Source organism: Dasypus novemcinctus, chromosome 15, assembly GCF_030445035.2.
Source record: "Dasypus novemcinctus isolate mDasNov1 chromosome 15, mDasNov1.1.hap2, whole genome shotgun sequence".
In the NCBI taxonomy this organism is placed as follows: domain Eukaryota; kingdom Metazoa; phylum Chordata; class Mammalia; order Cingulata; family Dasypodidae; genus Dasypus; species Dasypus novemcinctus.
The window spans coordinates 39,481,264-39,505,236 of NC_080687.1; the positions used below are offsets into that span (position 1 = coordinate 39,481,264).

The following is a 23,973-nucleotide window of genomic DNA, read 5'->3' on the forward strand; positions in this document are numbered from 1 at the left end:
TTTGGTGCTGTTCTTACCCATGCAGACTTACTCAAATCATAACCCTTTCAATTAATTCCTCCCAATAATACCTAAGCTGCCCCCAGCTAATGCCACCATCCCAGGAGGTGGCAGTATCCTGCAGTCTACAGCCAGTATCCTTGTGGTCTCACTCTCCCGTTTACATCTCTACTGCCAAAAGACTTAGGCCAAGAAACATCTATGCTTCCCCATCTTCTGAACCCAATCCAAATGGCATCTAAAGTTCAGTGTGGCAAGGAGAAAACAGGTCCTTATTGAATCTACTGGTTCCACTCCTTATTAACACAGAAAATGTTGAGAATCCCAAATTTGACTGGTTTGAAGCACATGTGAAAGACATGACCAGATGATGAATGCCAATATTTTTAAATCTGCTGGACTTTCATGTAGAAGATGAAGGGAGACGACATCCAAAATAAAGACATGATTTCCTTCAATGTGGATTAAGAAATAAAGACACTCAAAACTCTACCTTAGGGAAGTGGATGTGGCTCAACCAGTTGGCGCCCACCCACCACACGGGAGGTCCTGGGTTCAGGTCCCGGTGCCTCCTAAAGAAGACAAGCAGACGCCACACCTGCCTCAACATGCCACAACAAGCTGGATGCCACAACCCACCCAAAAAAGCTAGATGCCACAAGGCAGCAGACACTTCAGGCCCCAGGAAACGGATGTGGTTCAAGCCATTAGACACTCACCTCCCATGTGGGAGGTCCCAAGTTCAGTTCCCTGTCCATTCTGTTGGAGATATGGGCCCAAAGGGCATCGGGAATGAAAGAAAGAGAGAAAGAGAGAAAGAGAGAAAGAAAGAGAGAGAGCTGGAATTAGGGGGTCTGCGAGTAGACACTCCTCAGACTTTATTGTTTACAAGGGGCTCTCTATATACCCCAGTATATGTGACAACAAGCAGCAACATGCAGTCTAAGTGACAACAAGCAGCAACATGCAGTTAACTATTAGCACTACTAAGAACTCAAAAAATCTTATCTCAAGGTACAAAGTCTAAGTGTTCTATTTACTACAAAAGGTATGTGCTCATCTTTTCTTTCAGCCTTTAACAGCTTCATCCCTTTAGCCAGGAAATCTTAATTACTGCATTCCTTAAGTTGCAGGCATAGCCATGGAGACAGCACTTCTCTCCTGGTGAGGCCACTGTGCCTCAGTTTCCAACACCTTCTGGAGAAGATGAGCAGACACAGTGAGGAAAACAAGCAAACAGATGAGAGACCATGGGGGCAGAGGGAGTAAATAAATAAGTCTTTAAAAAAAAAACTACCTTAAAAATATACGACCATGAAATATTAGGTAATTTAAAAGCTTCCATGATTCTATTCATATTTATATTAGAAGGAACCTCCAAGTGTTACTGTAAATTCTCCATGTATTGTTTCACCAATACTAATTTAATGCTGATAAACTCTAGATAAAAAGTTTTACATTGCCTCCTCAAGAGAAGATCAGCAGACACAGCACACAGCAAATGGAAACAGTCAATGTGTGCAAAAAATGAGGGAGAGTGGGGATAAATAAATAAAAACAGATCTTTTAAAAAAAGAAAACAATTCCTAAAACTGGAATCCATCACTGTACATGAAGTAGCAACTGAACAAGAATTAGTTTAAGAAATTCATGTTTAGTTCCTCACAAGATTTGGTAATCTTCAAAATAATCACATTGCACACAACATCTATCAAATATACAATACCGTTTATTATTTAAATATGGCATTATTTCAAATCTACATATGGAAATACTGGGTTTCATTTTAAAACACAGCATTCAAATATCACAAGTTTATTAAAAATCTGAACATAGGCTATGGATGCTGGGAGTCCTAAAACTGTCAAACAATTCAAATATGAGAAAAGCAGCCCTAATAAGGAAAATATGACTACTCTCTGGAGAAAATACATCAGAAAGCCAACTATAAATGAGGTTGGCAAATTGTACTAGTGGGAGACAGAGAGAACAGCACCCTTGCCTGGATGCAGAATACTTTTTATTCTCGCTTCTGACTAACCCAACTCTACCTCTTCTTTTATTCAAACATTTGATGAGCACCCAGCAGGGATTAAAAATAAGAAGATGGTACATATCTTCAAAAGATTCACAATCTTTTGAACTAGAACATGACCTTTGGAAAGTCACTGGAGCACTCTATTTCCTTTTGTCTAACGTATAGACAAGTACGTTCATCACCATTTCAGAAGTAAAGCATTTAAATGACAAATGTAGACATGGATTTTGATTTCTGATTTAATAAACTATGTGATACTGGTTTCTTATCATGTAATATAGAAATCTATAATTTTAGACATGCATTCATGCCAGAAATATCTAAGATAGTCTAGGGTCTATCAAAGAAGTAAAATCATATGCTTAGGTTCATTATCCCAATAATAACAGACTGCAGGAAGAAGTATTAAGAGATGTTCCACATGTGCACTGTAGGTTTCTCTAATGATAAATCACTAAACAAAATTTATTTCTGACTACTTCATGTAGTCACAGTCCAGAGCAATGTATTAAAACATGGATGTTATTTTAGCACAAAGTAGCAGCAGTAATGACAGCTTATATTTCAAAATAGCACAGCTGTATGAGCTATAGCATTAAATATATAACTTGTTATTCTACAGCCAGGAGACCTAGAAACCTAGGTTTCAGAGCTGACTCTCACTAACTTACTGGGTTACCTGGAGCAGTTAACATGGCCATACCAAATACTCAACTTTTGCTAAATAATCAGCTGTTCTTCCTGATAAACATATATCACATAGGCCACGATACCACACCACCCATCACCATCTATGATTTAAACTTTCTATAGTTTGTTATGAAAAAAGATGTTTTATATAAACTAAAATATAAATGTTCACAAACTACACAGGTCTTCCCCAGAAATTATGATGTGGACCCAATTTGAGAATTAATTTTAGTTGCCAAATTATGATGAACAAAATGGCATTGCTATTCAAATTCTAAATGTACCAGCATTGCTTCAGCATCCCTTTACCAAATTTTACAGATAAATTATGATGTTTCCATTTTAATTATTTGCAACTTTTAAAAATATTTTATGGGTATTTGGGGAAACAGTAATCTCAAGAATTCTTGGATTGTAGGAGTGAAGTTTAAGAAAAATAGGTAGTCATTTTAAATAATTTTAACAATAGATATAGCCCTCAATGTTTCTGGTAAATGTGAAACTAAAGAAAACAAATAGTAAAGCATAAAAGAGGTAGAAGGTATGAATTTCTCTAAATAGTAGTAGGGAAGAACCAATATTTAGATATTTCCTAGGACGGTAACTGAAAAATTTCAAATACCATGCTGCAACATTAAAGACAGTTTGAATTCCCAAAAAGAATATGGCCTTAGTAATAAAACCGTTACATTAAATGGTAACTAGTTAAAAGCAAATTGTTGTGCCAAGTAATGACTACTTCTCAAAGAAAAGCTCTATCAGTCTGGGTTCACCAGAGAAACAAAACCAAGAGGATATATGTATATATAAGAGATTTATTTTAAGGACTTGGCTCACGTGATTGTGAGGGCTGGTGTTTTAGTTTGCCAAAGGCTGCCAAGCAATGTACCTGAAATGGACTGCCTTTTACAATGGGGATTTATTAATTTAAAAGCTTATAGTTCTAAGGCCATGAAAGTGTCAAAATCAAGGCATCATCAGAAGATGCTCTCTGCCAAAGTAGCAGTTGCAGGTGATCAGGCACACTGCAGCATCCACTTGTCTCTCCCTTCTCCTCCAGGTCTCTTGCTTTTAGCTTCTGGCAACGTGGCTTCCTCTCAGCTTCTGTGTTCATCTGATTTCAGCTTCTGGCTCCCAGGGACTTCTCTCTCAGCTTTAGGGTTCTTCTCTATCTATACAACTTTTTTCTGTACCTGAGGTTTTTATTCCTCATTTATAAAGCACTATGGTAAGAGGATTAAGACCCATCCTGGGTCACACAATCTAAATAAAGGCCCTTAACTAAGTAATTTAATAAAAAGGTTCCACCCACAATAGCCTGAAGGACTGAACCAGGACACTCATTACAGTCTTGCCATCTCAGAACTTGACTTGCATGTAGAAGATAGCTCACAGAGCTCTCCTAAGCAACACTGAGAAGAACAGTTACATCACAGCTGCCTGGGGCAAAGGCTTGTTAGCTGTGAGACAGGGTGTACATGACAGTTTCACCAAAACTGAAGAGGCAATGAACTGTAGGATCCCCCAAAGCCATCAAGGTAATTATTATATTGATATGATCCCAAAACATTCAGAAAATTAAACTGTATTCAGTGAAATCTATATAAGAAGGCAGAAAATTGTATATGAAGAATAGTTTTCTACCAAATTTACCTTGAATTATTTTTAGTACATGGTAGTAATAAAGCTTAGTTAACTAGAAAATTCCTTCATATTACATACATGTGTATTAAAGTGTTATGCTTACTTTACTAGCTTATTTAACACAGAATCCTGTATTTTTAAATGCTTTACCTAAACATTTAAACATTAATTAAATAATGTTTATTTTAAATGTTACCCAAAAAAAAGCTATAAATTATAATTTACTAGGACTGGCAATGGGTGTTTTTGTTCTAAGATACAAACCTACTGCAGCATGAAACTGAGATAAAGCATCAGCTAGCTGTCCAGCTGCTAGTAATTTCTTGCCCAATTCAAGATGTTTCTCAACATCTGCATTTACTCCACATTCAGCACCTAAAAGCAAATAAAAAAAAAAAGTTAACTTTTACAAAACAAAATTAAATTCTAAGGAATAAGAAGTTAAAATACAATTATCTGTGGGAAGATAGCAAAGTAGGAAGAGCCAGGAATCAGTCCCTCCAACCAAAACAACTACTGAACTGACAGGAACTACAATATCAACCACTTTGAAAATCCGGAGTCTAGAGTAGCACTGCAATATCCAGGGGAGAGCAGGAGAAAGAGGCTGGTAAAATGGGATAAAAACTGGTTTCACCCTCCCTGCAGTAGTTACTATTTTCCTCCCCCAGCCTCCTGGCAGGCAGCAGTGGGGACTAGCAGTTCCTGCCTTTGCTTGCTGGTGCCTGGGTGGAACAATAAAGAACAAATTCTCCAAGCTCTGGAGATCTTGTCTAATCCCAGATCTCTACCTTTGAACAGCTACTTCAAATCCCTGGGGGCCCCATTCTGAGGATGGCCATTGTTCCAACCCTCCTGGAGTAAAGGTGGCAAAGGAATCTTAAAGTAACCTTCCTCAAAACTACAGCTAGAGGACAATCAGGAAGATGGCAGCAGAATAAGGAGCTCCTAGAATTAGCTTGTGCTACAGGCAGTTAATAATCACCCAGAGCTATCTAAAGCACCTGTCTGGGGGCTTCAGGAGACCAGAAGAGCATCCTACAACATTCTTGAAGGAATGGAAGGAGGAGACTGCCCATCTAAAGAGATGATTCATAAGTAGAACACTCTAAGTCACAGAGGTTGTTGCCATCCTCCACAGGCAGCACAAGCCAGCTCCGGAGCTATATTTCATTGGCTGGAACTGGAAGCTCCATTCTGCAAAAACACGGAAGGAAGAAATGGTTGCATACCAACTTCAGCTACTGATTAGTAAATTCAGCAAGCTAAAGTATAATCCTAATAATAACAAAAGTTTTAACCTGTCCAAGTCAGAATGAGGCTGGTAGATGCCGTTTTAACTCCACCCCTGGCACAATGGGAAGCAGGGTGGACTGAAAATCACAATGCCGATAGGGACCAGCTTTTCATGCAGGTTGCAGCTCTAGCCTAAGCCCCAGCCCCACCTCTGGAAAGGAGGAAGCTGGCGGGACCTGCGCCAGCCTCTCTGGGAAAATACAGGCCATGCCACGGAGGCTGGTGATCATCCTATTCTAACAGCACAAGCTGCCTCAAGAGCTATTCTGTGGCTGGAATTGGAAGCGCTATTCCCCAAAAACAGGAGGAAGAGATGGCTGGCCACCAACTTCAGCTACTGATTAGTAAATTCAACTTGCTAAAGCAAAACCCTAAGAACGGCTTTAAGTTTGAACCTTCCAAATCGTTAAGGGGCCGGTAGCCACCATTCTGAATCCACCCCCAGCATGAAAGAAAGCCAGGCTGACTGAAAATCACAGTAAAGATAGGGACCAACTTCTTTCCACCCAGATTGCACTGCACCACTAGCCTAGGCTTCAGCCATAATTGTGGCAGGAAGGAAGCTGGCAGGACCTGCACCAGTGTCTCCAGGTAACTTCAGGTACATCTGGCTGGCACAGACTGAATAGTCATAAGTCTACCAAAGCAACCGCAATCATTTTAGACCCACATGGCATAAACTGCCCACACCTGCAGCTCCATCTCCACCCCAGGCAAGGGAGGAAGGGGTGTGTATCTTCATCAGTCTCTCTGGACAACTACAGTCTAGGACTGCATAACTCAGATTATACACACTGTGGCTCTGTCCCTACCCCCGGCAAAGGAGAAAGGTGGGAGAGGTTCAAGCCTCCACAGCTTTTCAAACCAACTACATCCTCGGCTCCTACTACATAACCAGCAAGGGAGACAGGGCAAAAAGCCATAAACTAAAGAGAGAAACTACACTGACTATAAATGCAGCTAGTAAGCCAGATGCCAAGACACCAACAAAAAATTACTGTCCCTACCAAGAAACAGGAAGATATGACCCAGTTAAAGGAACAAGGTAAGCTTCCAGATGACATAAAGTAGTTGAGACAACTAATCATAGATATTCAAAGAAATCTTAATATATTCAATGAGATGGTTATAGAGATTAAGGATATTAAGACACTGGATGAGCACAAAGAAGAATTTGAAAGCATACATAGAAAAATAGCAAACTCATGGGAATGAAAGGCTCAATAAATGAAATTAAAAATATACTAGGGGGAAGTGGATGTGGTTCAAGTGATAGGGCTCCCACCTACCATATGGGAGGACCCAGGTTGAATCTCTGGGGCCTCCTGGTACAAAAGAAAAAGAGAAAGCGTGCCTACATGGTGAGTCAGTGCCCGCATGGTGAGCAGAGTACCCGCACAAGTGCCCATGCAGCGATCCAATGCCCACACAAGTGAGTCACACAGCAACATGACGACGCAACAAAAGACAGATGAAGGGGAGAGTGCAGGTGAAGCGCAGCAAGAAACCAGAAGCTGAGGTGGCGCAAGTGACAGGGAACCTCTCTCCAAATCAGAGGTCCCCAAGATCAAATCCCAGTGAATCCTGAGGAGAAAAACGAGAAGACAAAAAGAGAAATAGATACAGAAGATCACACAGCGAATGACACAGACAGAAAAACAGCAGGGAAGAGGAGGGGAGGGGGGAAAAATACACTGGGGAAAGCAGATATGGCTCAAGAGACTGAGCTCCTGCCTACCACACGGGAGGTCTCGTTTCGGTTCCCAGAGCCTTTTTTTTTTAAAGATTTTTTTTTTTTTAATTTCTCTCCCCTTCCCCGTCCTCCACCACCAGTTGTCTACTTTCTGTGTCCATTCGCTGTGTGTTCTTCTGTGTCCACTTGTATTCTCATTTTGTGGCATCACTTTGCTGTGTCAGTGCTCCATGTGTGTGGTGCCATTCCAGGGCAGGCTGCACTTTCTTTCATACTGGGCAGCTCTCCCTATGGGGCTCCCCTACGTGGGGGATACCTCTGCATGGCACAGCACTCCTTGCGCACATCAGCACTGCGCATGGGCCAGCTCCACACGGGTCAAGGAGGCCAGGGGTTTGAACCACAGACTTCCCATGTGGTAGGCAGACGCCCTATCCATTGGGCCAAATCCGCTTCCCCCAGTGCCTCTTAAAGAAGATAGCAAGCTGGCACTACGGGCAGGCATGGAAAACTGATGCAACAAGAGACACGTGGAGAAAAACATAATGAGAGACAACAAAGCAGGAAGTGGAGGTTCTTGGTGCCTCCTGAAGAGGACGAGCAACACAGCAAGCTGGCGTGACAGGCAGGCACAGCAAGCTCATGCAACAAGATGACACAACAAGAAACGCAAGAAGAAAAATACTATGAGAGACACAACCAAGCAGGAAATGAAGGTAGCTCAAGTAATTAGGCACCTCCCTCGAATATGGGAGATCCCAGGTTTGCTTCCTGGTGCTTCCTAAAGAAACAAGGAAGACAAAAAGACAGATCAAGTGCAAAATCATAAGGAGGAGAAATAAATAAATTAATCTTTAACAAAAAATACACTGGAATCATACATATCACAGAAGACTTGAGATGGCAGAAGAAAGGATTGGTAAGCTTGAAGAAATGGCCTCCAGAAGTGAACATACAAAAGAACAGAAGAAGAAAAGAATGGAAAAACTTGAACAAGGTCCCAGAGAACTAAATGACAGCAAAAGACATGAAAACATATGTGTCAAGGATTCCCAGAAGAGAAGGAAAGAGGGGCAGAAGGATTATTTGAAGAAATAATGGTAGAAAATTCCCCAACCTTGTTGAAGGACATAAATATCTAGGTTTAAGAAGCACAACGTATTCCCATCTGAACAAATCTGATTAGACCACCTAAGAGACAAGTACAAATCAGAATGTCAAATGCCAAAGACAAAGAGAATTCTGAGAGCAGCAATAAAAAGCAATGCATAGAGAACCAGCAAGATGGTGGTAGAGTAAGGATGCATGGGTGGGAGGGAGTTCTCCAGGGCATGCATATAAGGTATATAGACTATTCAGATGTTCGTTGGGTATGGATGTAGGGAATAGAGTTTCACACGACAACTGAGGGAGTGCTGAGTTCCCAATGCAGGGAACTCTGTCACACTCCCTAATGGAGCAGCAACAATCCCCCAAGTACAAGGGCAAAGACCAGTGAAGAAGGATGGTCCAATAATGAGCCCTTGATACTGATGACTATGCTTCTGAGCCTGTGTGCCTGAAATATGAACTAGGCCTAGAGCTACAAGGTGCCTAAGAGTTACCTCCTGAGAGCCTCCATGTTTCTCAAGGTGGCCACTCACTAAGCCAAACTCAGCATGTAAATGCATTACCTTCCCTGCCCAGAGTGGGATGTGACTCCTGGGGATGAGCCTCCCTACGCCGAGGGATTACTACCAAGCATCAGCTGGTGATCCAACCAGAAAAAGACCTTGAATAAAAGGGAAATGGTAAAGACAAATAAGTTTATATGACTAAGAGACATCAAAATGACTCAGGTCATCAGAGGGGTCACACGCACATCTCAGCACAATCTCAGAGACAGCCAAAGCAGATACAACCCCAGGTAAGGGTGCTCCTGAAGCCCTGAGCCTGAGCAGAGCTGCAACACCTACTCTCTGGTGTGTTGGACTCAACCAGGGCAGCCAAAAGGGAGGTGAGGATGGTCAACAACCGCACTAGGAACCAAGAGAGCCTACAGCTGCAAGCAGGAGAATTCCATCAGCCATGTGAGAGCTAAGCCCCCTTTGATTTAGAAGTGGAGTGGACATCGCTATCCCAGGGTCCTCAGGATGGAGGAATGAAATATGGATTACAGTGGACTTACTGGTATTCTATTGTAGAATTATTGTGAGTCTAGCAATGAAAGACATTATATCACTGATGCGGAGACAGTGGCCACGGGAGCTGCTGAGAGCAGGGAGAGAAAAAAAGAGGTGTGATATTGTGGTATTTTTGGGACTTGGAGTTGTCCTCAATGATATTGCAGGGACATATGCAGGACATTACATATCCTGCCATAACCCACTGAACGGACTGGCAAAGAGTGTAAACTACAATATAAACTATAATCCATGCTGTGTAGCAACGCTCCAAAATGTACTCATCAAATGCAATGAAGGTACTACATTAATGAAAGAAGTTGTCAATGTGGGAGGAGTGGGGGTATGAGAAGGGAGTATATGGGAACCTCATATTTTTTAATGTAATTTTGTATGATCTATGTATCTTTTAAAAATAATAATAATAAAAAGGATACTAGCAATGTGCAATCATAGGAGGAAGTCAGAGGAAAAAAATCTATTTACAATAGTGACTAAAAGAATCAAATGCTTAGGAATAAACTTAACTAACAATGTAAGGCAGTTGTATCCAGAAAATTCAATGCATTGTCAAAAGTAATTTTCAAAGACCTAAATAACTGGAAGAACATTCCATGCTCATGGATTGGAAGACAAAATTTCATTAAGTTATCAATTCTACTCAAATTCATATACATATTCAACGCAATCCAAATAAAAATTCCATCAGCATTTTTTAAATAAATGGGAAAAACAATTACCAACCTTACTTGGAAGGTAAGAGGTCCCAAATAGCCAGAAATATCTTAAAAAGGAAAAGCAAAGTTGGAGAACTCTCACTTCCAGACTTTAAATCATATTACCTAGCTACAGTGGTAAAAACAGCATGGTAATGGCATAAATAAGACATAGAGATCAATGAAAAATAATTAATGATTCAGAAACAGACCCTTATATCTATGGTCAAGTGGTTTTTGACAAACCTGTCAAACCCACCCAGCTCAGACAGAATAGTCCATTCAACAAATGGTGCTGGGAGGAGTGGATATGCACAGCCAAAAGAAGGAAAGAGGACCCCTATCTCATACCTTATACAAAAATTAACTAAAGTGGATTTAAAAAATCTAAATATAAAGGCAAGAACCATAAAACTTCTAGAAGAAAATGCAGCAAAACATCTTCAAGACCTGGTAATAAACTGGTGGATTCTTAAAGGAGATAAGAGGAGGGCTGAGATGGGAGACTGATGTTTAACATATGTAGAAGTTTTAATTACCTTTACTTTAAAAGTGTGGAAATGTATAGAGTTGATGCTAATACATTATAGTGAGAGCTGGTTTACAAATGGGAATGTGGTTGGATGGGTAGTCTAAGGATGTAAACGCCAAATGAAAGAAAGCTAGAGAATAATCTAGGGACTGAATAACACAGTAAACCCAGAGGTGGATGAGAATTGTGGTTGATGGTACAGATGCAAGAGTATCCTTTGTGAGCTAGAGCAGATGTACATCACTACTGCAGGTGGTGGGAATGTGGAGAAGCATGGGAAAAATACAACTGGAGTGACCTATGGACTGTGGTTAACAGTAATAATGTAATAGTCATGCATCTAAGCCAAAGATGTACTGTGTTGATTGGGGGAACATGGGAAGAGTGTGCCAAAGTACCCGATGGACCTGTTAACAGTCAGATGATATTATCTCGTAATCCATAACGAACGGTCCACCATGGTGTGGTATACTGATAGAGGGTACTGTATGGAAATTCTGCACATGAACATGATTGTTTTGTAAGTTTACAACTTCTGTCATAAAAATATATTTTAAAAAAATAATAGGGTGGGTTGGGAGGAAAATACACCAAATGTAAGATATGGACTGTAGTTAGTGGAAAGATTTTGACGATATTCATCATTTGTACCAAATGTCTCACAACATTGCAAGGCGTTGGTAGTGGGTTGATGTATGGAACCCCTGTATGATGTTATGCATTTTGGCTTTGTAAGTTCACAATTTTTACTATACACTTATTGTTTATGTATGTTCATATATAAATGATATAAAATAATAATCATAATCATAATAATCATAATAGAGTGGGTGGGGGAAAAATACACCAGATGTAAGATACTTCGGTTGGCAGTAATATTTTGAGGATGCTCTTTAATCATTAGTTAAAAATGTTTCACAACAAAGCAAGGTATTGTTGGTAGGGTGAGGTATGATGTCCCTGTATGATATTCTGTATGTTTTTTTTGTAAGTTCACAACTATTACTAAACACTTATTGTTTATGTATGTTTATGTATGTGTGATATACTTCAATAAATTTTTTTTTCATTATACACCATCATCAAGTTTGTTTTATCCCAGGTATGCAAAGGTGGTTCAACGTAAGAAAATCAATTAATGTAATACATCAAATCAACATTATGAAGGGGAAAACCCACATGATCATCTCATATAATTCAGAAAAGGCATTTGACAAAATCCAACATCCTTTCTTAATAAAACTCTTAGAAAAACAGAAATAGAAGGAAATTTCCCTAACATGATAAAGGACATATATATGAAAAACCCACAGCTAACATCATACTCAATGGTGAAAAACTAGAAGCTTTCCCTTGAAGACTAGGAAAAGACAAGGATGCCCACTGTCACCATGGTAATTCAACACTGTACTAAAAGTTCTAGTCTGAGTAGTTAGGTAAGAAAAATAAAAAGGCATTCAAAAACAATAAGTTGGGAAGAAGTAAAACTCTCCCTGTTTGCATTAACATAAAGCTATACACAGAGAATCCTGAAAAATCCACAACAAAGCTACTAGCGCTAAAAAACAAACTCAGCAAAGTAGCAGGGTACAAGCCCAGCATGCAGAAATCAGCCATTTTTCTATCCACTAGTAATGAACAATCTGAAGAGTAAGTCACAAAGAAAAAAATTCCATTTACAAAAGCAACTAAAAGAATCAAGTATCTAGGAGTAAATTTAACCAAGAATGTAAAGGATTTGAATAGGGAAAACTACAAAAGATGGCTGAAAGAAATTAAAGATCTAAATAAATAGAAATCCTGTGTTCATGGAGTGGAATATTAAGTATTATTAAGAGGTCAATTCTATCTAAACTAATACACAGATTCAATGCAATCCCAATCAAAATTCCAAAAGAATTATTTGGGAAATGGAAAGGACAAACATCCAATTGATAGAGAAGGGTAAGTGGCCCTGAATACAAAAGCAATTCTGATAAAAAGAACAAAGTTAGGGAACTCACACTCCCTGATTTTAAAACTTACTACAAAGCTACAGTAATCAAAACAATGTGGTACTGGCAGAATATAGACATACAGGCCAATGGAATCAAACTGAAAGTATATAGAAATAAACACTCACACCTTTGGCCAACTGATTTTTGACAAGGGTGCCAAGTCCACTCTGGTCAACAAAAAGTGCTGGGAGAACTGAATAGCCATATGCAAAAGAAGTTGGCTCTGACCGCACACCATATATAAAAATTAACTCAAAATTGATCAAGGACCTAAATACAAGAATTAAAACTATAAAACTCCAGAAGAAAACAGGAAAAAAATCTTCAGGACTTTGTGTTAGGCAGTGGTTCTTATATTTTACATCAAAAGCATAAGCAACATAAGATAAAACAGGGGAGCTGGAGTAGCTCAGTGGTTGAGTACCTGCTTTGCATGTACAAGATGCCAGGTTCAATTTCCAGTTTACCTCTTTTTTTAAAAAAGATGAAATAGACAAAACTTTTTGAATGAAATTGTTTTACTTACTTTAAAGTAATAACAATAATATAACCAGAATAATAAGAGTCTAAGATATATAACAACAATAATCAAATCAAACTGATAATACCAAAGATTTAAAAAGATACTAATTCCTGAAGGGAGAAAAAACGGATAGTCTATTTGGCTGTTTTTACAATACCTTAACTCTATTTCAAGACACATATAAATTTTAGACATGGTCTATGAGCAATATTTTCTGAGAGGTAAAGCAACCAAGCATCATGCCATGTCCTAACCAGCATTAAACAATAGGTTTCTCCTCAGAAAGCATCGATAATAGGTCAGCAAACTTCACAGGCAGGGCAGGAAAAATAACTAGGTTTTTCACGGCTATAATACAATCTACTATATTTTAGAAAGCTAAAAAACAAGGAATTTTAAGAAACTTAAAATGGGAGGGGTATGATGTGGTGAAAGCCCATCAAGACCAGAAGAACTGACTAACAATTCAAGCTAAGATCTGGTGGCAGATGCAGTAGCAAGCCCAGGAATAGTTTTTGAGTGTGAGAACAGAGAAAACCCTAAAATCATTCTAGTAAAGAACATTGAGCAAAATAGACAACACTGTTTATAAAAGATCCAATCTGAGTCCAGGACACAAGCAAAATAGGGCAGAGTTAAGAAGTCTGTGGCAGAAACAATAAGGCTGTAGATAGAATCTGGCCACAGAAAGACAGGGACAGAAGTTCAGTATCTCAGCAATTCCTAGTCAAACAAGGACCAATGACAAAACAGTTTCAATAAAAATATACTAAGTTGGAGACCTTAGACCTTGTAATCATCTCTCTCTGATGACTCTGAACTAAAAGTGAGTTAAGTGTCCTGGACTTCCCTAGAGATGCTTATCCATTATAATATGAGAGCAGTTAACAAGAGTGGGTACAGATGCTAATAAGCTAGTGAATTTAATAACAAAAAGAAGTTCCCCTGTGATGACTTTCACTTTCTCAATAAAGACAAAGTCTAAAAGAATAAGGTAAGGGAGAGAGAAAACAGGTACGAAATTCGTTTAAGGAAAAAGGAAAAGGTGGGAAATGCTGATTTTCAAGAATAAACATACTGGCAGAATTGTAGGAATGCTGGCAGTGTTGAGTGTGTATTTGAGATTGAGATGATGGACTTAAAATGACACTAGTTGACAAGGGTGTCCATTTTTCTTCATCCATGTTCAGCTCTAAGGTGCACCACACAAGTTAGCCAAATTGGATTTAATCATTTTGCATTTTGTCAGATGAGTAAAACAGAAGACTACAGGGAAAAAGAAATTAAAAGGTACTTGCAATGAAGAGATTAAAATGATGGACGATTAAATCTAAACTAAGGAGGCAAGGAGGATATGGATGCTTCATAAATGCATGTCTTATATCCCCAAGTGGTCTATAAACTGAAAAGCAGAAATCATGAGTTCTATACTATTTATACCTCACCAAACAGCACCATAGTGCAAGCTTTTGCTGACTGATTAAATATGTCTTCCCTATGACACTCCAAATAATGTGAATTCATTCTAAAATTCCAAATGACACAAACTCACCAGATAAAACAAAATCAGTTTTCTAAAGGTCTAAAAGAAAAATAAATCTATGACTGAAATGATCTAATACCAATGTAGGTACCTGGATTCCCACAATGTTTCCACATAATCAAAGAGTAATTGCTGGATGCTAATCAAAGGAAGATCACAGCAACAGAATTTAAAATTTAACCACAATTTGGATGAGAATTGTTGTTAATAGTACTAACACAAAAATGTTCTATGAATTAGAACAAATGTACATCACTATTACAAGGGTTTAAGAATACGGTTTTAAGAATATGGGAAAAATACTACTAAAGTAACTTACAGGTTAGACTTAACAGTAATATTGTAATATTTCTGCATCAATGGCAAAGAAGGTACTATATCAATGCTAAGGGTCAGCAACGTGGTGGATATAAAAGGAATGTGGGGAAGCAGACTTGGCCCAGTGGATAGGGCATCCGTCTACCACATGGGAGGTCTGCGGTTCAAACCCTGGGCCTCCTTGACCCGTGTGGAGGTGGCCCATGTGCAGTGCTAATGCTCATGCAAGGAGTGCCCTGCCACGCAAGGGTAAGCCCCGCGTAGGGGAGCCCCATGCGCAAGGAGTGCGCCCTGTAAGGAGAGCCGCCCAGCGCGAAAGAAAGTGCAGCCTGCCCAGGAATGTCACCACCCACATGGAGAGCCGACACAACAAGATGATGCAACAAAAAGAAACACAGATTCCTGTGCCACTGACAACAACAGAAGCGGACAAAGAAGACGCAGCAAACAGACACAGAGAACAGACAACTGGGGTGGGGGGGGTTGGAGGGGAGAGAAATGAATAAATAAATAAATCTTAACAAAAAAAAGGAATGTGATTTTTTTTCCTTTTGGAGTAATGAAAACATTCTAAAATTTACTAAGGTTACAACAGAACAACTCTGTGATGAAACTCAGAGCAAGAAGGTGTACACTTTTGACAGACTGTATAAGGCATGGGACCATATAACACTAGTATACCCCATGGTAGAAGATGGACTATGGTTAACAATACAAATGAGAACATTCTCTCATAAACTATAAAAAATATACAATACAATACATGGTGTTAATAATTGTTTATGGGGAAAAAACACCAAATGTAAGCTATGGACTATAGTTAGCAGTAATATTTTAATGATGTTCTTTCAACCACGCAAAATGCTTGTGGTGGGGTGATATAAGGGAATTCTGTACATTATGCATGATTGTTTTGTCAACTCAAAGGTCCTCTAATTTAAAAAAAAAGACTATAGGTGCTTAGGTCAATGCTCAGCATATGATAAGCATTTAATAAATAATCTTAAAAATATTTAACAGAAAAAATGTAATGCCTTATCTTGGGTTGACCATTTTGGACATGTTCCTCAAAGTTAATTTAATAAATGTTAACTTAATTTTAATGATGCAGTCTCAAGATCTTTGTAACGTCTGGCATACCTTTATACCTTTTTTTCTAGACTGACAAAATTCCATTTACTCTTTTTTTTTTTTTTTGCTCTCTGTGTCCATTCCTGTGTGATATTCTGTGTTTTCTTTTCTGTCTTCTCATTTTCTCCTCTAGGCTTCACCGTGAATCCCAGGGACTCCAATGTGGGAAAGAGGGTCCCTGTCACTTGTGCCACCTCAGTTCCTGATTTCTGTTGCTTCTCGCCTTGACTCTCCCCTGCATCTCCCCTGCATCTCTCTTTGTTGTGTGGGGCCTGGCTTACCGTGGGCACATCTTTGAGGCCCTGGGGATTGAACCCGGGTCCTCCCATATGGTAGAAGGAAGTCCAATCACTTGAGCCACATTTACCTCCCTCCATTTACTCTTAGAGGAGGAAATAAGCATCAATTCATTCATAAGAGTGGCAATATTCCTTCCACAAAGATCTTAATAGAATTTGTATTAAAATGATAGCCAATAAAAATTGAGAATTAAGAAATACATTAAAGGGAAGCGAATTTGGCTCAACCGATAGAGCATCCACCGACCACACAGGAGGTCCAGGGTTCAAACCCAGGGCCTCCTGACCTGTGTGATGAGCTGGCCCACATGCAGTGCTGATGCGCGCAAGGAGTGCCTTGCCACACATGGGTGTCCCCTGCATAGCGGAGCCCCACGGCAAGGAATGCACCCTCAAGGGGAGCCGCCCCATGCAAAAAAAGTGCAGCCTGTCCAGAAACAGTGCCACACAGAGAGCTGACACAGCAAGATGACACAACAAAAAGACACACAGATTCCCAGTGCCACTGACAAGAATGCAAGCAGATAAAGAACGCACAGGGAATGGACACAGAGAGCAGACAACGGCGGGGGAGGAAAGGGAGAGAAATAAATAAAAATAAATAAATCTTTTTTTTTAAAGAAATACATTTAAAAACCTTTTTAAAAATTATACTGTATTTGATCCAACAATGTCAGGCTGAATTGAAGATTTTTATCAACGATTTCAGTGAGATAATTTTTCAGAATATGTGCCAAAAATATTTACAAATGAGGAAAATAACATTTGTGGGTAAATCATCTAAAAACTGTATTTCCTTTTTTCATTTTATTTTTAAATTCTATAATCAGTAAGATATGTATACATCCATTTCAAAAAAATTTTAACCACAATTAATTAACTTCACATGGGAAAATAAAGCTAACTACTTACAGGGCATCCAGAGCCAAAACTACACCATTCCAAGCACTCTCTCAGAAAATGTTAGTCAGGTGAATTGAAATGTTGACACTACTACTAACTATAGCTTATCTTATTAAAAGAATTTAAAAGTCAGTTATCTGACCCTCTCCTACAATACTTGTTTTATATAAAGTCAATCATTTTCCCTATTAATCTTTTAATGTTTTCCATATTTAAATAATGTCAAGGAAATCCTAGAGAAAACAAAATATACTTTTAGTAGGTTAGATACAAAAAAAATTCTCACAATCTTCTATACTTATAGATCTTCAACTATTTTTTCTGATAGCCAAAATATATGATTTAATCAGCTCTGCATAATAAAGAAAATTCGGGTATAGATAATATGTAAAGAAGAAAAACAAATATGATAACAGGAAAAAAAGATTTGATTGCCAGGTTGTGTTCCCACTCAAGTCACCATATAGAACAATTAGCAAAGAATTAAAATACCTTCCTTATCATAAAGTAAATACTACTGAAGTTTTCTTCTACTGAAGTTTTCTTCTACTGAAGGCCCCTTTTGAAAGGGGGTACTAAATGAGTTAAAGGAAACTTTACATTCATGAATCTCTTAAGTGATTTCCTTCTCAGGATTACAATTTACAGAAAACAAAGATGAATATTTTAAAATAAGGAAAAATTAGTCCAACTAAGCTAATTATTAGTGACACTCTCCTTTATATGCAACCCTCTGTTTCACATTCACTCTTCTCACACACATTCTCCCTTTTTTTTCCTTCTCTCTCCAAGCCTACCAGTGGCACCATACTAATCTGAATGCCTCCAGAAAGACAATCAGGCTAATGAACTCAGACAAAGATTTTACTTGGGTAAACAGGAGCTAACAGTTTGCTAATTGAAGTTAGAGAGCCTTTCTTATCTCTATATTCCCAACACCTAACCTAGTACTCATAACACCCCTAATATAATTCTATATAATTTATTATACTTGTGGTTCTCAAAGGGTGGCCATCTGTGAACTTTTTGGAACTATAAACTCTCAGTTCCAACCCAGACCTACTGAATCAGAAATTCTGGGGGTGGGAGTAGCACTTTTGTTTTTCTTTTAAAAAGCCCTCCAGGTGAGATTCTGATGCATACTCAAGTTTGAGAACCATTGCCTTAAATAAATATGCCAGGAAATTACTTCCCTGTTCTCCCGGCTAACAAAAAAAAAATAGCTGATTTTTCTCAGCGGCCGTAACAAATTCTTGGGTCCATGTGTTGCTGACAACCCCTTTAGCTTCCTCCTATCTCTAGCCTGCATACGAGATGAACTTTGAAGACAACTTGAGTTCAAATTCTGATTGTGAGCGTTGTAAACTCTTGTAGCCTCGGTTCCCTAATCTGTATAGCGGAGTACACCTCATCCTCCGTGAAAAAGAGAGCGCTTACAGAAAGGGGCTTAGCAGAGGGCCCAGCATACAGCAAACCTCCAATAAATTTAAGATTTTTTCCCTTTCTTTTACCTACCCTGTTACCTGTACCAAGTCCAAGCTGCTTTACACAAGAGGATGGCACTCTGGCTCTTCTCCAAGAAATGTCACTAATGTCTCCTATTCAGTAAAGCTCTCAATGAGGTTTTTTCTTTTTTCATTAAAAAAAAAATCTATTGAAGTATTTCATTCATACATGAACATAAATAAACAATAAGTGTATAGTAAAAGTTGTGAACTTATAAAACAAATATGCATTTCATCAAACTGGCCTCCCATACATGACCCCACCACCACATTGCATTGTTGTGAAACATTTGTTACAAACTATGAAACAGCATCTTCAAAAAATTACTACCTATAGCCCATAGCTTAGATTTGCTGTATTTTTCTTCCAACCCACCTGATTACTAACACCCTGTCTTAGTATTATATATTAGTTATATAGTTCATGAGAGAACGTTCTCATATTTGTTTTTTTTTTTAAAGATTTATTTTTATTTATTTAATTCCCCTCCCCTCCCCCCGTTGTCTGTTTTCTGTGTCTTTTTGCTGCGTCTTGTTTCTTTGTCCGCTTCTGTTGTCGTCAGCGTCAACAGTGTGGGCGGCGCCATTCCTCAGCAGGCTGCTCCCTCCTTCGCGCTGGAGGGCTCTCCTTATGGGTGCACTCCTTGCCGCGTGGGGCTCCCCTACACCGGGGGACACCCCTGCTTGGCTCGGCACTCCTTGCGCGCATCAGCACTGCGCATGGACCAGCTCCACACGGTCAAGGAGGCCCGGGGCTTGAACCGCGGACCTCCCATGTGGTAGACAGACGCCCTAACCACTGGGCCAAAGGCCGTTTTCCCTCATATTTGTTGATAACCACAGTTCATCTTCCACCACAGGATTCACCCTGTAATACAGTCCCATGTCTTGTACAATTCATTCAAAGAGTACATTCAGTGGGTCAATGAGGCTTTTAATCTTATGAAAAATACCTCAGGAGGGTAATGGGAAGTAGAATCCTACAAAACATACATAGATCAGCAATTCTAAAAAGGTGGTCCACAAATGAGTAGAAAAGGGAAATCACACAAAAGTGTGCACCTTTAGAACTTAAAAAAAAAAAAAAGGACATTAAACAGAACACACAATTTTCTCTTAAGTAGCCAAAATAAGTATCATTAATGGTAAATGAACTAAACACTAGACTACAATAGGAGGGGCATTTGAAAGTGCAAGGAACTGAAATATACGGTCCATATTAAAGAGGTCCATATATTCAAAACTCAAATTCCCTAAATTTTCTGGGAGCATCCTCTCCATAAAATTCTGTCCTGGTGCTGTCAAATTACATTTTCTGATTTTTGGTTAAAAAAATTATATGGTCTCCAGGAGAACAAAAAATGGCCACTCCCATGAGTAGACCTAAAAACTGAAGACTTAATTTTTAAAGACTTGAGAATTTTAAGAGGATTTTACCATAAACAAGTCCCAACTTAAATTCCTCACTCTGAATCTAATCGTTTAATTCGAACTCTGACTACTCGCCCTTTTTTATGGTGAAGAAAACGGATCAGTGCATGTGATAGGTGATTTTGCGCTAACATTTCAGAGTAACCACTTTAAGCGTTAGTTAAATTGGCACTTTCAGCTCTAATTCTTCGCTATTCTGCTAAGAGTAACCAACATTCCAATCTGTAGATCTGAAGTGAAATTTTAAGTGTTCGTACCTTTTTAAGGGGAACTTACTTTAGAGAACTCTGAAGAGTAAAATCAGCTATAAATTGAACGACACCAGGCTGGTAGACCACAAACTTTTGGCATGCCCTCCGGGAGCTTGGATTGTAACACTGTCCTCTTAATGCACCAACCTAACTTCTACACACGACACAGGGGATAGTAATGGGATCTGACTGTCAACACACTCCCTTTCACTTCGCCCAGCCGGATATACCGTCCCACACACACGCACACCTACCCAGGAGCTCCAAAGCTAAACAACCCTCCTCTTTTGGCCACCTTTACCGCCTACTCCCAGCACCAATGACCAACAGCGTTCTCAGCGCCAAGTGAGGGTCCCAAGCGAGCCCGGAAGCCGAAAGGCCAGTCTCCGCGTCCCGCCGACAACTAGGGGCCGCGCTGTTCACCAATTCGGACCCTTCGGCCACACTCCTCACTCCAAACACGCTGTCCCGACCCCACGGCCGGCAGGTCCCCTCATCCCTTCCCCAGACAAACGCAGAACCAGATGCCAGCCCCCGCCCAGGGGCGGGCTCGGGCCAAGGCTGGGCCGCATCCCTCCGGCTCCCGCACGACCGCCTGAGCCGCCCCAAGGCTCGCGCCCGGGCGCAGGAAGGAAGCGCCGGGAGGCCTGGCCCGGGAACCCCCTCGTCCGGCCAGGGCAGAGGAGAGGTGAACTCACCTTCGTACTGCAGGTCCACCAGGACGAGCAGGAAGGGGAACACCGAGCCCAGCCGGCTGGTCACAGAGCCGGGGGCCACCATGTCCGAGAGCGCAGGGGGTGCGGAGGAGGAATGGTGCCGGGCTGAAGAGCTCCAGCCGGCGCTAAGGCTGTAACTGCGCCGGCCCGCTATCGGCTGTACTCTCAGGCCTCGGAGCCTGGTGGCGCGGATCACAGGGAAGCAGCGGTGGGCGGGGCCCGGGCGGCGCCACGCCCCTGAGCGCTGCTGCAATCCAATCGCCTTCTTCCTAGACTCTCTCCTACAGGGTTCGCCAGGGTCGTGGTTCGCGCTGATAGGCTGCGGAGGCCGCAGCTCCGCCCAGTCTCTGATAGGGTAACGTGGAAGCCCAAGACGCGGCTGCGTGCTTGGGTCGTGGAGCTGTCAGAGAGCTCCAAACCGCCGCGGCGGATCTGAGGGAGGTAGCCGGAAAGTCCGTGCGGCAGCCGCGGAGTCCGCATGCGCAGGCCGTGACAGCCCTCGGTTGGCGAACTGATTGACCTCAGTAGTTCGAGGTTTTGCCGTGTGGTGTTTGGAAAGGAAGGTGAAGCAACCGCTTCCAAACTGAGAAGGCCAAACTTAGTCCCAGAAGTCCGAGGGCTGAAGTTAAAGCACCGAGAACCGAAGTCTCGGGATGGGCCACCGGACACCACGAGTCACACAGTGCCTTGCTACCTATCCCTGACCATCTCAAAATAGACACAGACTGAAAAGTAAGAAGCAGAGGCTCCGGAAAGTAGGGTAATCTAATGGAATATGAAGAATTTAAGGGACAATCAAATGTCAATTATTGACTTAAGAAAGGTAAATTAGAAGGGCTTGGAATCAGGGGCACACCCCTCCCCCAACTGTTCATGTTGACCAGTGTGTCCAGAACACAGCGATTCTGGAAGATTCTGTGAAGAGACCAGAATGGCAGACGGCTCAAGAGGGCAAGGGACTCTTAAGAGTGCAACCAACCTCAACTACAAGAAAAAATGAAGAGGCTTGTTAGAACAGAGCTTGCATCTTCTGCTGACCAGAGAAATCAATGAGAAAGATAAGACCTTGAACACGATAAAGTTCAAATTTCTCAATGTGGCATTAAGATTATTTGTCGCAGCTACCCTCCTGGCATCCCCAACACGTTCATTACATACCAGCTATTCATGGGGTAAAAACAATCATGATTTTTGTGTTGAGCCTCACGAAATGCATATTAATTACCAAAGAGTATGTATTTGCCACCTTGGTACTACTTCACACCGTAGAAAGACTCAGGAATTCTAAGAGCTTTGTGAATTTGTGATTTCCTGAAGATACACTAAGGAGGTTAAAAGGGGAAGGTTCCAAAGAGAACTAACATAAAGGAAATTAAAAACAAAACAACCGCCAAGCCCCTGAGTAGTTGAGGTGGAAGGCAGGATAATAAGAAAATAGTAGAGGATTCAGATTCAGGAAATGTAATTCCACACCATGAATTATCTTACAGATTATCTTCATCTGTAAAGTGGGTATGATCCTGATAATCTGGAAAGTTTGTTTGGAAGGTTCGTGAAGTAGGTAAAGGTTCTTATAAAGTGTCATACAAATGTTACTTATTTTAACAAGAACAGAATAATGAAGAGACTTCTCTTGGGAATATTCCTTGGAATATATAGATTACGTATATTATATTTGCTCTTTTTCTTACTAGATATCACAAGGCAGTAATAGTGGGGAAAAATTGGCAGATAATTTGAATGTGCACAAGTATGTTAATGAAGTATCATCCAAATGAGGTACTGTGGCCAAGGCAGCCACCAAAATACTGAATATCATGAAGAAAGAATTTTATAAAGGAACAATACTCATGGACTATGAATTATCACCAGAATTTTTCTAGTCTTATGGAAAAAGCAAACCTAAAGAAGTTCTAAGAATGGAAATTATAAACAAGACCCATTGACAGGGTGCCAAATTCCTGGGGTTGTCTGCCCTGCCTGTAAGTGTCCAGATATCTCTAGTAGGAGCCCCCTGCTTGAGGCACTGTTTACTGTGGCAATCTGTGAGATCCTTAACTTCTGGAATGACTTCCTGACTCACTTTGAAATCTCTTAACCATGAAAAGTCATTTGTATTTAATATTTCCCCCTTTTGGTAAAGGTCTTCTTCCAAATGTCTCGTAAATTGGTGCTCGGTAATAATCCCTTGGTGCCAGGGAGGCTTATCCACAGGTCATGAGACTTCTGTGTTACAGAAAATAAACATAAAATGTCTTTAATGTAAGGTGATTTTAAAAATTCATTGATCAATTACATAACTATGAATCCTCTAGTATGAGAACTAAGCTTTACAAAGTATCCCTTGAAAGGGATAATTTTACAACAGAGAAAGAAACATTATGTGAGATAGAATTAAATGTACAAAACTAAAATTGTCTCCATGTGTATAAAATGTTTGGGAATATTTCCACCGATGTTTATCTGGGCATCACATTCACCTGATCACTCTTGCCAATAAAACCAAAAGAATCTAGTAATTGTAGAAAAAGTTACTATAAATACTGTTTGTATTTTTCAGCATTTATTTACTCAATTCTTTTTTA

At 40.2% G+C, this 23,973-nt stretch overlaps 1 protein-coding gene across 1 annotated transcript in view; it reads right to left on the minus strand.

Annotated features, from left to right (window-relative positions):
• DNAJC3 (DnaJ heat shock protein family (Hsp40) member C3) overlaps nucleotides 1–21,822 on the minus strand; it is a 123,951-nt gene extending 102,129 nt beyond the window's left edge. The window contains exons 1-2 of the mRNA XM_004463564.3: nucleotides 21,371–21,822; nucleotides 4,637–4,747 (exon numbers count right to left, since the gene is read on the minus strand). Coding sequence (XP_004463621.1) covers nucleotides 4,637–4,747; nucleotides 21,371–21,452 — 193 coding nt within the window. The 5' untranslated portion in view covers nucleotides 21,453–21,822. The remainder of the gene's footprint in view (nucleotides 1–4,636; nucleotides 4,748–21,370) is intronic.
• Nucleotides 21,823–23,973: the final 2,151 nt, after the last annotated feature.